Source organism: Gossypium raimondii, chromosome 8 (genome assembly GCF_025698545.1).
Source record: "Gossypium raimondii isolate GPD5lz chromosome 8, ASM2569854v1, whole genome shotgun sequence".
NCBI classification, from domain to species: domain Eukaryota; kingdom Viridiplantae; phylum Streptophyta; class Magnoliopsida; order Malvales; family Malvaceae; genus Gossypium; species Gossypium raimondii.
Window position 1 is genome coordinate 1,670,007 of NC_068572.1, and position 16,954 is coordinate 1,686,960.

Consider the following 16,954-nt stretch of genomic DNA (forward strand, 5'->3'; position numbering starts at 1 on the left):
CTCTCTATGGAGAGCTAGGGACAAATCCCCAACACGAAGATAATACCTTCAATTGTGGACACTTTAAAAACTTTTCCCAAAAAATCCGACCATCCAAATTCCCATACAAATAGTAATTAGAACTTAACTAGCACTCAGTAATTGAATAATTACAAACCAGTTAATCCTCTCCCTTGTCTGGTTCCTATGATCATTTGTTGGGTTATATGATTTTGGTATTTAAATTTGCAACACATTGTTAATGAACTTGATTTATATTCAATTTGAGTTTTTTTTCTCTATCTCTACCGTCACAAAATCAAATGGTAAGTAGGCCAAGTAAGAAAAAGAAAAACTGAAAACTAATTTCAACCGAGATTAAAGAATTGTAATTGTTCAAATCGAATTGAATGTTATTTTATATTTTATTTATAATTAATTTTAATTTTTATGATGCAAAATGGGTATTTTATATTTAAAATAGTAAAAATAATTTAAAAATTCTATATAAGAATATATATTTTTAAAAATCATATAAAACTATTGATTATTCTTTATTTACTTTAAAAAAATTAGAAATCTAACAAGCACAAAATAAAATTCATTTTGTCAAAACAAACCTAAAGTTTCAAAATCTAAAATTAATATAAAAAAACTAAGAGCCGAATTGAATCCAATTATAATGGGTTGTTCACAAAATCTCAAAAAAGACGGACCAAACCGATCTCACCTATATTTAAAATCTATTATTTAGCTACAGAAAGCACTGCAATGTCTTTGATATGAACCCCCAATCTAGCTAACCCCATTGGTGTCCTTTGTGTTCCACACAAGGATTGTTGCTAAAGCAACTTTTACCATAAACTAAAAAGCACCAGCATCGATTAACAATGGTGAACATATAATAGCAGTAGCAACAACTATAGTTATTACCATTGTTCTACAACGTTGTCCGCTGCTGCAACACTCGAGTCCGATATTCGCCTAATGCCCAAATAGGGAAAATGTTGCGATACGCGGAGTAACTGATCATACAATTCCTGTTGAACACTCCCATAATTTCCTGCAGGTAAAGAGTTGTAGGAATTCAATCAAAGCGTATGTGTTGTTTAAGATGAAAATTGTCGGTACTGGTGCTGTCATGAAATTGTTTACCTGTTGCGGGAAATCACCGTCCTCCATTTGGGAATTTATCAAATATTTAGCTCCTTTGTGGAGTGGTGTTGGATCTCTCTCAGCCTGTTCAAGTAAGTTTTTAATGGAAATAATGAAAATTTGAAAGTTGAAACTTCGGAATCGATAGACAGATGCGTGCATTTCTGGACTAATACATGCAGGCTCATAAATTACTGATTTAAAATGATTCAAAATTTTCATGACTTGCTGTTACGAATACGTAGGAAAGGTTCCAAGGTTCCACATTAAGTGCCACTCAAGAAGATGGCACCGTAGTGGCATAGTGCTGTCCCGAAATTTAAAAGATTTTGCACTAGAAAATGACTGTTTTACCTGCCCAGCATCAATTAGAGCCAACATAGCCCAGCCAGTGTTTACCATATGTGGTTTGTTGCCCTCAACATTTGAGTAAACCTGTACGGGGGAGCATTTAATATGTTGTAAACAATATACTGAAACATAATTGAGTTCGGGATGTGTGAATATATTTTAGAAGGAAATGATGACGATAGTGTTTAGCTACTATTTTAATAGGACTAGGATGCAAGTTTTGGATATTCCAAGTATTTAGAGGGTCCTTGAAGGTTGTATCCCCATGGTTGTGTCCGAAAATATGTCAAACACAGGTACTTCAAGAAAAACGAGTTGGAGAAACATAAGTTAGCTATTAAGCTAGTTAGAGGATAAGAAATGGCTTATACACAGCAAAAGACATCTGATGTTAGATCCGAACCATGTATTTAAAGGAAGCTCCTACTTAGGAGCATAAGGGCCCAACCTAGACATAATAAAATAAAATATTATACAAAGTTTACTCTAAATGAGAACCGAGATTATAAATGCAGAGGTTTCGTATATGTTTGAGTAGAAATTAAGGACTATCACACATGGTAGGTTAATAAACCTAACCTTGTTTTGACATGAAAGATAACTTTCTCCCCAGCCACCTGAGGGGAGCTGTTTGGACAGCAGAAAATTGCAGGCCTTCTGGATACTAGATGAGTTATTGAAGTTCTTTCCGGCAGCCACCAATCCTTTCACTCCAAACCATGTACCATAGGTGAAGCAAACACCCCACGAGCCGTACCTAATTGGATAGTATAAATAACTTGAATTGAGCTCGAAGCTAGGGATAAGGATGGAGTTGAAACACTGTAAAGCTTCTTATAAACATTTATTTCAGAGAAAGTTAGGGCCAAACCATGAACCATCTGGGGCTTGTATATTTTCAATGAATTTAGTCGCCTTTTTGATACATTGGTCTATTTCCTCTCGACGATGCCCAGGGTGTGACTTTCTAAAAGATACCAAAGCTTGAATTGCAGCTGAGGTACATTCCACATAACTGAACAGCCATCATAATCGATATTAAACAACATACTTCAAGCCCAAAAAAACAAGGAAAAGAAAATATAGAAAGTATTAAACTTGAGTACTGGAATCTTACCTATAGTCAATAACAATATCACCAAATGTTTCTGCGGGGTTGATCAGCTGTAAACAAAACATCATACAGTGAGCTAAAAAGAAATATTGCACTATGTATTCTACAGCTTGCCATTAAAGCGGGTATAATATGGAAAATATAAAATGAAGTAAAAATATAGTTGAAAAATAGTGGCATAAATAGTGCCAAGGGATACCTCCAACCAAGGGTATGATCTTGTGAGCTCATATGTTGCAAAACCACCGTCTCCATTCTGCAAAGATACAAAAACTAGATTATGAATAATCAATGGTGATCTCATATAAAATGAAGTAAAAATATAGTTAAAACATTTAATGGTTTATTAAACACCACCTTAGTGACCGTGGTGCATATGTATTCGTCTATAAATAGATTGTAACCAGAAAATGAATTACCTGAAGTGAAAGAATAACATTTACAGCATCATATAATCGTTTTGCTTCCAACGGTTCTCCAACGATTTCTGGGGGTATTTTTGATAATAAAAGAACAGCCTGGAGGAGGATAAAATGTTAAGAAAACATAAGGAAAAGTCTCTGAATTCAGAACCACTTACTTTTAATCCCTCAGCTGTACAATCCGAAATGGGCCATCCATGATCTGCAGTTGAAAAAGGCCAAGCACCTTTGGAAATGTGACGGTACCAAAAGTTAAGATCCCCAGGGCAATCTTCTAGAACCTGCAAAACAATGAAAAGAAGAGATAAAATGTACAATAGTAAGCAGTCTCCCAAATGAATAAACTCCAATATATTTCCAAAGCATAAACACCTGTGTGTTCCGTAAGTACATGTTTGCTTTCCTCAAAGTTGAGCTGTACTCTTCAGTAAGGTTGGTTGAAAGAATTGCTTGAACTGCAAAGGCAGTGTCCCATAGTTGACTTCCATTGTAACCCTGCAACAAGTTCATTATGCCCACAGTAAATGGTCATTAAGATCTTGCACAAAGGCAGTACAAAAGTAAAACCCAAAACATAGACAATTACAGTGCATAGATTCGCAAAACATTATTTATAAAGCAGAAATTATATTTTCCCAATGAAACGGAAGCAGCAGCTATGCATTAATGGTGTTTCATCTGTTAAAAATACCTTAATACCACTAATCTTGTAAGTAAATTTTCATTGCCAACTGATGGCCAAGGCTATTATCAACTAAATAAAGGAAAAGGTGTATACTCACCTGCATTTTCATGCCATCTTCAGCAACCCATAGATAATCATAAAGTCTTGGAAGATGCAACTTGAACGCCTCTGAATTTGGGTCTTCCACCCAACAGCAAAGCATGTTTAACACCTATGATAAGCAAAATATATATCCCAAAGGCAAAAATATATAATTAGATAAGCAAATAAAAATTACAGAATGATTGCATGGGCTGCATTTTGTAGAGTAACCACATCACAAGCATTATTACAAATATAAGAGTTAACTAAAAAATGAATAGAAACTGCATGGTAACCTGAATTCTGAAAGACTCAGACACACTGGAGAACCAAATGGACGTGCGTAGCTCTTTTCATACTTTTTTTTTCAGATTTATGAGTTTGTTTTTCTTTGCATACCTTGTTTACAGGCCCAATGCAGATATAACGAGTATTTTCGTCTTCATAGTGTATGTGCTCTATTGCAGTTTGGAGAGCCTTTTCTCTCAACTTCTTTCCGGGCCAACACATCAGAATAGGTTCAACAATCTTGTGAAGGGATGCCCAAAGAATATCCTGCACCAATGGGTGAGGGTAGTACAAATCTTCCTGCAAAAGAAAGCAATAGGTTCGTGATATTAAATCAAAATCAACAAGAACATCAAGGGTGAACTGTTCAACACTCTACTGAGAGTACTAATGAGAAAAACCTATGGTCCCTATGATTCTTGTTAACTGGTGTCATCAGCAATGGCTAGCTAAGTTCAAAATTAGTTGTGCCCTTATATGTAGGTAATGGACATCTAGTTATGCCAATTAATTCCAGATTGAAAGCTTAACATAGAAAAAGAGCTCAAGTTGTCACTCCAATTACTGCATGGCTATCTAAGATCATTTATAGAAGTATCTACATGTTAGAGGCAGAGCATTTATATAAGTATCAATTTCACTAACCTTTGCACATGCATTCCGTGCTCGATTCCAATCTATCTCATGGTATGGAATAGTATAAAGCTCCTTCCTCAAAGCCAAAACTGTTGGTGTGATAGGGCCAACAAACCTCTTTCCATATAAATAAGACATAGGCAAATAGACCATCCGGCAGTGACACCACATCCTTCCTGTCATCAAGGTAAAAGAACACTTATTTATTCTCTTTGAGAGAGATCTGGTAAGAATACAAATTCAAATAAACTTCAAGATGGAAATGAAGGGACAAGAACCTGGATGAACTGGAAGCATATAAGGAAGAAGCCATATCTCAGGGGGCAAAGGATTATTTCCAGACCATTCAAAGGCTCCAAGCACCTGTTGTCACCAAGCAATGCATGCAACTAGTATCAAACTGATGCCCATGTCAATAGAAAAAACAGTGAATCAAACGCTGAAACCAGCATAGAAAGGGCTAGATTCTGAACTGAAAGCCACATTTTCCCCCATGATGTTATTTCAGTAGCACCACCATGATTCAAAATCCAATCTCTTCCTCTCTCCATTGCCCCCTTCCCATCATTAGGTCCTTCACCAAGCAATCTTAAAGTCACATAACTCAATGCAGTACCAAACATCGTACTTGGTCCCTCAATGTGTAAGCCCCACCCGCCGTCTTCATTCTGCAATTGCATATGCATAACCATAGTTAAAAATTTACAACCTAAGCGCAAGAATGAAATAGAAGCAAAACGCTCGCCAAAAACTTAAGGTGCTATTAAACATGCCAAAAGTGCAACATAAAAGATAATTTAATTGCCTGATGATTATAGAGATAACGTGACATCTCCTTTTTATGCTCTTCTGATAAGACCGCATTCAGTGCCCCAGTAATAGACAGAGTAATAACCTGATGCATCACAAGAACAAAACAAAAATATACATGAAGACTACATAATTGTTTCTTTTAAAATCATAATAGCTACTTTAATAACAAGATTTTGGTAAAGCAAGCCGAAAACTTTTGACAACCATGTAAGACAATGTAAGTCAAACTAATATTATCAGGAATATCTTCCATTGAAATATCAGCACTTACCAAGCCAGGCATAAGAAACATTGGACCTCCATAATCACCTGGCCAATGCCCATCATGGGCCTGGATAGATGAATGAAAACTTATAGCTCTCCGTAATGTATTGGTGACCATCTCTTCTGTAACATTTTCTGATTCCTCAACTTTGACCGGAGGTAAAACCACTGGTAGTGGATTCTCCTTGGAAAACTGTATTATGGGGGAAAAAGAGATCAAATAATGAAATGAATAACTAAAGAACATTATACATAATTTGTAAATACAAGCAGAAATATAACAGTCCAAATAACAGTACAGAATCAGGAGAGCTAGGAAAAGGTTCTACCATAAAACTGAAAGCAAAAGACAGAGGTGATATTTGAGGATTAAAATTGTATTAACTGCACCATTAATAAAAGAGAACTGCTACAAAAAGCTTCCATTATATAATATCAACAGAGGGAATGACTGTAAAAATGATTAATAAAATTTATCTTCTCAGGAAATTAAAAAAAAAATACTAAACATCCATTCCTAACAAAAACTTCACATGGTGACAATAATCTTACTACAAATTCATCAACAATTGGAGAAGTAGACTCCATGTAATTATGCATTTCCTATAAATTCTGTCCAGCCCGAGAGGCGTGAAATACTCAACGCTAATAGCAGCAAATCTTAAACTCAAAGTTCAGACCTATCTGATAACCAATTGATGATACATGAACCTAGCACTACAAAAAACACTGTTTCGGGAAGTAATAGTTTTTCAAGATTAAGCCAATGAACTAAGTTATTACCAAAAAGTTATAGGAAAAAGGAGACACAATTAATCAAAATATCAGCTATTACCCAAACAGAGCAAAAAGTAAGTTGAGCAATGAATGAGAAACAGTGGAAGTTTTCAGTAATGCGAACAAACACATTGCTATTGTTGTTTTATTGTAATTAACAACGATGGAAATCATGGAAAGTAACAGAACATGCATAATGGGAAAAAACAGAGAATGAAGAATGTATATCGATATACCTGAAAGCGCATAAGTAGATCTGAGCTATGCTTCTTTCGAAACCTGTTCTCGGTGAAGTTGAGACGAGCTTTCTCGATCTCCACTAATTCCTCAGGAGATCCAAGGTTGGGATCGAACTCCCAAATCTGTCTCCCAACGTGATTGTTCACTGTTCTCAGCCATGGATTCCCTCCTTCCGCGATTTTCAGCTTCCACATTTTTAACCTTTTTTTTTCTCTATAAATTCAAAATCCAAAGGTTGAGCAGTTTCACAGAGAAAGCCAAATGGAAAATGAGTACTGCGCGGCGAACTAGAACTGAAAGTGGCGATGCGAACAGTGACAGTCTTATATATAAATAATATTCAAAATTCAAAATATTGAAAGAAAGAGAGAGAAACAGAGAGACGTGTCGTCGTGTTCCGCAGCTATTGCCCTGTCATCTGATACCAGAAGCGACAAACACTAACACCATTGGCCTTCAAATACCTCTCTCTCTCTCACACACACACACATTTTTATATATATATATATATATATATATATATATATGTACCATATTGTACAGAGATATTTGTATCATATTGAATGCATTTTTAAAAAACAAATTAGCTATGACGACTATTTTTTGTGGCAACTGGCAAGTAGATAGTCAGCATTTGTACAGAAATGTAGGTACCATGACTGTTTTAACAATGGAATAATATAATTTATGGTCCTTAGCAATTATGTCTATTTTAATATTTGTACTTTTCTTTTGTCTATTCTTATATTTGAATTTAGATTCTATCCATATTTAATTCTGTGATTGAATAGAATCGGATCGGATCGGATCGTCTAGACAAAAATTGACTGATATAATAATTTGAACAAAGGAGTTAAATCGATTAACTCGAAAATTACTTAAAATAGATAAAAAATTGTATATATTAATATTAAGCAATTTTTTATATTAAATATCATAAATAAATAAAAAAGTAAAAGAATCATAATTGCATAAAGAGTGAAGTTTTAAGAAATAGTCAATATTTTTAGAACATCATCCGTTAACTCATAAATCAATTGAATTGGGTGGTCGGATTGGCTTTCTCTATTTTAATAGTTTTAATAATTTATTTAATTAAACTAATTAAATTAGTTGAACTAATCAAATCAAAACCAATGATTTGACCAATTCAACTCTTAATTCGGTTATGAAAATCTTTATTTTATTTGTAGCATTTTTTTTTCAATGATTATTATCACGAATGCATAAAACCATGGATTAAGTTAATGTTACAATACAAGAGATTGAGTTAGTATCAAAAGCTGATCAAATATCAACTCAATTAAAAATAAATAAATTATACTTGAGGTCACTAAACCATTACTAAATTTATGTTTTGGTCACTTAATCTCAAAAAGTTACAAAATTTCTATGAACTATTTGAAAGTTTTCATTTAAGTCTTTAGGCTGTCAAAATCGTTATTGTACGGCATTTTCTATTTGCACTACATGCATCAACCGAAAACTCTCTTTCCCCTTCTCTTCTACAATTCAGTTATTTTTTTATAAAACAGCTTTAAATGTCAAGAATTTGCGACCCAAAATCCAAATAACTTTTTTCTCAGATCTCCAACACCAAATCGACTTGGATTTAAGGTATGTTCTTCTACTCGTCGATAAGTACTAGTCCACCGTACTGATTATTGAATTGTAACTTAGAGAATTGCTAATTGGAATTTTTAAAAAATAAAACTTAATAGCCTAATGACTTAAATAAAAACTTTCAAATAGTTCAGTGGCTTAAATGAAAACTTTTAAATAGTTCAATGATCATTTTGTAACTTTTTGAAATTTAGTGACCAAAACGTAAACTTACTAATAGTTTAGAAACATTAAGGGTGAGTTTGGATGGGCGGTGCGTTTATCTGCGGTTAGTGTAAAAATAGTGGTAGCGCTAAGATTAGATACTGTAGTGATACTGTAGTGTGAGACAAAAAGTAAGCCAAACGCACTGTACCGCACTCAATCGCCCATCTAAATTCACCCTAAGTGTAGTTTACTCATTAAAAAAACACTATATGTATTTTTATAAAATAAAACTATTTAAATTATTTTTAAAATAGAAAATTGATATGCATGTATGTATGTATGTATGTATGTATGTATGTATGTATGTATGTATGTATGTATGTATGTATAATATTTATTGTTTTCTAGTATGGATAAAAAAGAAGAAGCAAAAGATGTGCAAGGCAGTTTGCAAAGTAGGTAATGATTTCAGGGAAGGCAAAATCTCGTGACTCCTGACAGTTCTTAATTTTCTTTTTAATTTAATTTAATTTTGGGATAATAACAACAAAAGTAGTATAGAGGCCTTTATACTAAAAAGTGAATTATATTTTTATTGAGAAAATAGAAAAAAATATTTTTATATATTAGATTAAATAGTAAAGTGATCATTCTATTAAAAATTTCGTCTATTTTACTATTAAAAGTTAAATCTTTATATGCTAGTATAATAGAAATAACTAATTTACTATTTAATCTAACGGACATGAATTAATTTACCCATTTTAAGGATAAGAGATAAAATACAACCTAACTTCTACGGATTTGAGCGTTCCATATTTTTGGTCTTATTCCTTAAAACAAAATATGAGCTCAAAATTTTAACCGTCAAAATTAAATAAAAACAAATAAAAAGTTATGCAATCTTTTTTTTTGGTAAAAGATCTTTTGGTCTTTCTCGATTTTAATATTGAACAAATTGATATTGTCAAAAATTCATAGCAAATCTTCATCAATCTCAAAACTGAACAATTAAGGGCAAATCAATGACAATGTTAATGTTTTAATCAATTGTACATATATTTTTTTGCATAATAACAAATCTAGCATTCAAAGTTTACGCATCTTGTTAAATTGGTCACGATTTAACAAATTTAGTCTATAATATTTACACAAAATATATAAGTATTGAGGACTGAATTTATTATTATACCAATTAAAATGAATTACTATAATTGAGAGAAACTATAGTGGTGTTTTTTTACGTTTTTAGTTGATTTTTTCTTTATTTATTCGTGTATTATATTGTATTTTAATAATACAATTATTCTCTACGTGTAATGCCTAACTTACTCTATATTTACCGAACCTATACAACAACATCAATTTAGTGCAATTGTAGGGATAATTTTATTTATTGTTTGAGTTTACCTAATGTTCTGAATTTCTCAAATTAAGTCTAATTTCATTTATTATCTTGAAAAAAGTCCAACTTTATTTATTTCGAATACGCTAAATCACTATGTAAAACATGAATTTGGTAACTATTTTCACATCAGGACTTAAATTTGATAATTATTTCAACATTGAAGCCTGAATTAGACAACTATTCCCACATTGGGGCTCGGATCTTCTTTTTTTCAAGTTAATCCCTAAACATGACAATTATTCTCACATTGAGATTTGAACTTTAGGGTTTTTAAGGAAATAATAGGGACTAATTTGGACAAAAAAAGATTTAAAGGTTTAGGGTACAATTGCAAAATTTAATGCCTAATTTGAATAAAAAAATTCAAACCCCAATATGAAAATAATTGTTTAGTTATCCAGAAAAATTCAATTATTAAGAATTTAATTAGATATAAATAAAGGGAAGAGGAAGTACAAATGGGAGTTAGGTAATTATTAGATGGGTGGATAAGTTCCCTAATTGTATTGTTTTAGTGATTATTTTATAATTTTTATAGTTAATTCACTATTAATGTAATTTATTGAAAAGAATAATATTTTATCCTTGGGGTAGTGGTTAAGACTTTTCTACTTCAAGGTCTACATTTCAAATCTTAGTATTTTTATTTTTAAGTTGATTTTTTTAAAGATTTTATATAAACTATTAAAAGAGACTTTTGTAATAATACTCGTTGTTTGTTAAAGAAAATGACTTTCTCCTAGTGAGTTGGTGAGAGTTGTGCGACTCTAACTCAATCAATAACTTTATATATAACTAGAAATCCTATCACACACGTATGCGTGTGGAAATCACGGGTTTAAAACATAGATGTGTGTTTAAAAGTAATACTCAAAAAATAATAAAATGTATGGTTTGAAGCTAATTAATCATAATAACGTATGAAATATGTATGATATTAAAATTAAAAAAATAAATTAAATTGTGAGGAAAACAAAATTTAAACACATAAATACATCAGATTAAGAATACTAAATGCACTTGCATATCCCAACACCACCTTCGATCTTAGGCAGTAATTGGGTTTGCTTAAGATCTGATGGTGTTGTTAATGAGGGAACCGACTTTTCTATAGCTGGGGGTGTTTTGTGAGATCGGAATGGAGGATAGATTCTAGGCTACAACAGGTACTTAGGCTTTTGCTTTGTTATGAAAGCTAATTGTGGGGCATCTTAGATGGAGTAACGTTTCTTTTGGAGTGAAAATATGATAGCATGATAATTCAAACTGACAGCATGGAGACGGTTGTAGCAATTCAAAATGAGGCTCGTAATGAGTTAGACTCTACTCGGATCAGGAGAATTCACCAAAATTTATCCAGAGTAAGACATAGGGGCATTCGACATATCCCTAGGGAACATAATAGAGAAACTGATGGAATTGCAAAACAATTTAAAGAGCGGAGAAAAGGCCTTCAAGTTTTTGAAGTTTCCCTGCCGGGGAACTAGTTATTTTTTATTGTAATCTTTTTAGTTTATTTTACTTATTTCACCAAAAAAAAATTAAATGCACTACAATTGTTAATATATACAATTTATGGAGGTAATAAAATGTGCATAATAAAATTAAAATATATAAATAAATTAAAATAATGTCTTAGTTGAGTGGTAAAATTAAAGATTTTGCAATGTAAATGGCATGGGTTCAAATTTCACTATATGCATATTTTTATTGTTATTTTTAAATTAAAAAATTGGATTACTTTCAAATAATATAACTTAGTTTAAATATAAAATGTCATTTTTAATTTTCCCAATTGAGTTGGTATCTGGTTAACTCATGACACCAACTCAATTGGGGACTTTATTAATAGTATAGATATAAATAATAATATAATTGTTATAAAATAAAAGAGATGAGAGAATAAAGAATAAAAAAATGAAAGCAACAGAGAATGTACTTTATTAATCAAAGGGATAATTACAATGTTTCATCGAGTCTCTATTTATAGGCATAAGAAGTATAAAAGAAGTAGAGATTTAATTCTAATAACTATTAGAATTTAAAGTACATCAAAACTTTATATTGATCATGATGTATATCCACTTAATAAGATATTCATAACACTCCCCCTTGGATGTCCATTGATAGATAGTGTGTCTCGTTAAAACTTTATTTGGAAAAACCTTGTGGGATAAAAAACCTAATAAAGGAAAAAGAGTAAACAATATTCTATTACAAGCTGCTTCGTTAAAAACCTTTACCAAGAAAATTCAATGGGGCAAAACCCTGGTTAAAGGAAAATAGTACAACTTGTTTTTAGACTCCTCCTAATGACAACATTACATTACATCTTTGAGTCGACGCATTCCAATCTTGCGTAGTAGTCTTCCATATGTTGAAGTTGGCAATGTCTTAGTAAAAAGATATGCTAAATTCTTACTAGAACGAATTTGTTGAAGATTTATATCACCTCTTTTTTCAAGATCACGAGTGAAAAATAATTTTGGTGAAATATGTTTCGTTCCGTCACCTTTGATATAATCACCTTTCAATTGATACATGTTGCATTATCTTCGTATAAGATAGTTGGCATAACCTTAACCAAACACACTTTCTTCTTGCCTCATGCATTGTAATTATTTTTGCATGATTTGAAGAAGCAACAACTAATGTTTGCTTTGTTGAACACCATGATATGGCAGTACCACCACATGTAAATAAATATCCTGTTTGAGATCAACCTTTATGTGGATCTAATAAGTATCTAGCATCAACATAGCCAACTAATAGGGATTTGGAATCATTTGAATAAAATAACCCCATATCAATAGTCCCTCTGAGATATCTAAATACATGTTTAATTCTATTCCAATGTTTACGTATTGGAGAAGAACTAAATCTTACTAACAAGTTTACAGCGGAAGTTATATCAGGTCTTGTGTTGTTTGTAAGATACATCAATGCCCCTATGTCACTTAAATGTGGTACTTCAGGACCAAGAAACTCTTCAACATCCTCGTAAGGACGAAATTGATCTTTATTCACATTTAATAATCGTACAACCATCGGAGTACTTAATGGGTGTGCTTTATCCATGTAAAATTTATTTAATATCTTTTCTATATAAGTTGATTAATGAACATGAATTTTATCTTTTAAATGCTCGATTTGTTAGCCAAGATTAAACTTTATTTTTCCAAGATCTTTCATCTCAAATTCTTTCTTTAAATAATTTATTGTATTTTGAAGCTCTTTAAGAGTTCCAATAATATTTAGATCATCAACATAAATAGAAATTATTACAAAATTTGATCCAAACCTTTTTATAAAGACACATGGCCAAATTGGATCGTGTTTGTAACATTTTTTTTAACAAATATTCACTAAGATGATTGTACCACATACATCCAGATTGTTTTAATCCATATAAACTTTTCTTTAATCTGATTGAGCAAGTTTCTCAATAAACTCTATATCTTTTTGAAATTTTAAATCCTTTAGGGATTTTCATATAAATTTCACTATCAAGTGTACCATATAAATAGGATGTAACAACATCCATTAGATGCATGTCAAGTTTTTCACGTACTGCCAGACTAATAAGATATCTAAACGTGATTGCATCCATCACAGGAGAATATGTCTCTTCATAATCAATGTTGGGCCTTTGCAAAAATCATTGTGCTACAATTTGAGCTTTATATCTTACGACTTTATCAATTTCATTTCGTTTTCGTACAAATACCCATGTATATCCTACCGGCTTTTCACCTTTAGGTGTTTGGACTACAAGTCCAAAAACTTCACGTTTAGAAAGTGAATTCAATTCTGCTTGAATTGCATCTTTCTATTTTTCCAATCTTTTCTACTTTTACATTCTTCACTAGATTTAGACTCAAGATCCTCATTTTCTTTTATTATTTCAATAGCAATATTATAAGCAAAATTGTTCTCGACAACTACATTTTTTTTGATTCCATCTTTTTCTCGTATTGACATAACTTATTGAGTTCTCTTTATTTTCATCATTTTCATTCACTTTTAGGTAGTTGAATCTCTTCTTGAGTTTTATAATTAGTTATGTTATGGGTCTTTTTAGGAACTCCTGCCTCCACTATATAACCATCTTGAATGTTTGCTCCTTTCCTTTTACAAGGATTTTTATATTTGGAATCGACCAATCTTCCACGCTTCAGGCATTACTTTCTTTTGCACTAACAGTTTGTCCTATTAGGACATCAATTTGTATTAGAGCATTTTCAGCTAGTATGTCAGATTTAATGAATCTGGCAGTTGATTTGTAAAAGGAATCATCTGTTGAACTTCTGGTTCATATTGCTTTGTACGAGAATCTTAGACATTGATAATTCATTTCAAGTATTATTAATCCAGCTTTTTATCATTTCCCCCTAATGTTGGGAAAACTGACAACTCATGTCATAATTAAATCTCAAATTAATACCTCAAATATTATAAGGAGACTCATATAAATATACATTCCCAATATCTTATTATGACCCATCTTTGTGTGTTGTGGTGGAGCAGTTGGAACATATACAGCACATCCAAAAATTGTAAGATGGGAAATATTTGGCTCATGACCAAAAATCAATTGTAATGGGGAGTATTTATAATTTATTGGCTTGATGCGTACAACATGTAAATCAATACAATCTCATGTTGAAATATAAAGTTTTGTTCTCATAAGTAATGATTTAACTATTAGTTGGAGGCATTTGATAAACAATTTAGCTAAATCATTTTGTGTGTGAACATGAGCTACAAGATGTTCAACTTTTATCCCAATTGACATACAATAATCATTGAAACCTTGGGACGTAAACTCACCAACCTTAGCAAGATGAATTGTTTTAATTGCATAATCTGAAATTAATAATTTAAACAAGCAATCTCGCAAACGATAGGTTGCGAGTTGATAACGCATGTGATTATTTTGTAGATGCATATACCAAAATCATATAATATCATAACCATCCACATGGTGGATGAATGGGCCCACATTCATTTCAGAAATGCAAGACATTAAATCTCAACTTTAGCTAGTAAGTGTCTAATAATTAATTTTCATTGAGAACAAGTAACTAATGAGAATTCTTTAATGAATATCCATATGAATTCTCAATTAATTTTGCATCATATATGATCTAGGATGCTCTAACTAGTCATGCCAAGTAATACATGCATTTTATTAGTAAACATCTAGTTTACTTTAACATGTGTTTCATCTGTACTAAATTGTAACAAATTAATAATTTTATTATCATTCCTTTTGCTTTGTATCCACATATAAGTGTTATTGTGACATTTACTACTGGAAATGTCTAAATCAATGTGAATATTATAATGTCACTAAGTCAACAAAATAAATATAATTTCCAAACAATTATATGCAATATTCGCTTCAGGGAATATGCCATATTCGCTTCAGGGAATATGCTAAAATCTTCAAATATCTTAAAATTTTTTTTGCAACTTCAGGTGCATCCAACCATAACGAGGTTTAGATAGAATTATCATATATTATTGCTCATAAATAGATCTTTCACGGTAAAATATTTTGCTTCCAACCCCCTTAATGGGAATGATGGCAAAAGAAGATCACAAAGATTAAAATATAAATTTATAACCCAATCCTCTCTTTTTCATCCTTTTAAAATAGATATTTTTAGCAATAATGATTCATATGAAATATAATATTTTCCTCATTCATAATCTCAATATAAGGTCCATTGTAAATATCTTTTAAAACTAATGGATTGACCATCACAAGATATTAATATATTAGCTCTTACGGAGCTTTCGACTAATTTTGTACTACCAAATATTGGAATAATATTTGTTTGTTTTAGTACCAAATAAGATAAATATTTTTATTTGTAATGATAGAATTCATTACTACATTCTCATATCCTTCCTCAAATAATATTAATAGAAACAAAATATTTGGACAAACACCACATATATGGCCAATAATATTTCATATCATATTGTTAACACAAGTTATCTTTACCTTTTGAAGAGTTATCTTAAAAACTCTTATTGTTCTCTTATATATTAGTATGTTCTCACTTTTAGTGGTTCATTATTATATATGTTGTTTTCTTTATATTTGCATTCACTTGGGAATGCAATAATAAATTTAGTAGGACAAATTTCTAAATGCTTTTATTAATTTTTTTATTTCATAATCACCGTCGTAAACATGTGTGGATTTTAAATCGAATCTATTCATTCATGTTGTCATGATTATTCTTCAATTATAATAAGCATGATATAATAAATAAAATATAGTAAAATATACCTAAAGATCTTTAACATCAACGTCATTGTCTTGACATAATCCATTCTAAAGAACAAAAAGTAAAATAACTTAATCAAAACAATGGTAACGTATAATGAAAGAAGAATGAAAAATAATAATCAAATATAAAACATTAAATAAAAAAACTTCTTGTAAAAACTTTGCATCTTGCCGTCAAAGATATTGAAAATCATGAAGGATAAATTTGATCATCGATAAAAGCAACTATCACTTTGAGCAAGATCGTGCTGCTAATGTGTTATAAAATAAAGAGAGATGGAGAGCATAAAGAACAAAGAAAATATGAAAGCAACAGAGAATGTACTTTATTAATTAAAGGGATGATTACAATACTTCATCAGATTCTCCATTTATAGGCATAAGAAATATAAAAGAGGTAGAGATCTAATTCTAATAACTATTAGAATTTAAAGTACATCAAAATTTTATCTTGATCATGATGGACATCTACTTAATAAGGTATTCATAACAATAATATAAATCTCGTAAAATATTTAAGTTGTTAATGTTTAAAAATATAAAAAATAATAAATATAAAATGAAAACACAATTTTTTTATAAAATTTAAAAATAATAAACAAATTTAAATAGATTTGGATTAATTAAATATATATATTGTGGGGGGTTTGACAAAATTTACATTGAT

The 16,954-nt window shown here is 31.1% G+C and overlaps 1 protein-coding gene across 1 annotated transcript; it reads right to left on the reverse strand.

The window, feature by feature from the left end:
• Positions 1–680: 680 nt before the first annotated feature.
• Positions 681–7,273, reverse strand: LOC105790143 (cycloartenol synthase 2). The gene is made up of 18 exons (XM_012617579.2): positions 6,802–7,273; positions 5,796–5,981; positions 5,517–5,606; positions 5,185–5,379; positions 4,990–5,074; positions 4,721–4,887; positions 4,187–4,375; positions 3,804–3,917; positions 3,394–3,516; positions 3,180–3,302; positions 3,019–3,117; positions 2,799–2,855; positions 2,603–2,649; positions 2,357–2,500; positions 2,065–2,242; positions 1,489–1,569; positions 1,135–1,218; positions 681–1,042 (listed from the first exon to the last, which is right to left on the reverse strand). Exons 1-18 carry the CDS (start codon positions 6,997–6,999, stop codon positions 920–922), a joined length of 2,283 nt encoding a protein of 760 aa, XP_012473033.1. The 5' UTR covers positions 7,000–7,273; the 3' UTR covers positions 681–919.
• Positions 7,274–16,954: the final 9,681 nt, after the last annotated feature.

What these genes read in the sequence shown, in the direction of transcription:
- LOC105790143 (XM_012617579.2), bottom strand. Translation starts at nt 6,999, where the DNA reads ATGTGGAAGCTGAAAATCGCGGAAGGAGGGAATCCATGGCTGAGAACA. An exon ending in TGTTTCTTATGCCTGGCTTG is followed by an intron (nt 5,607 to 5,795) that starts GTAAGTGCTGAT and finishes GTGATGCATCAG; the next exon opens with GTTATTACTCTGTCTATTAC. An exon ending in AAGATGGCATGAAAATGCAG is followed by an intron (nt 3,517 to 3,803) that starts GTGAGTATACAC and finishes AACTTGTTGCAG; the next exon opens with GGTTACAATGGAAGTCAACT.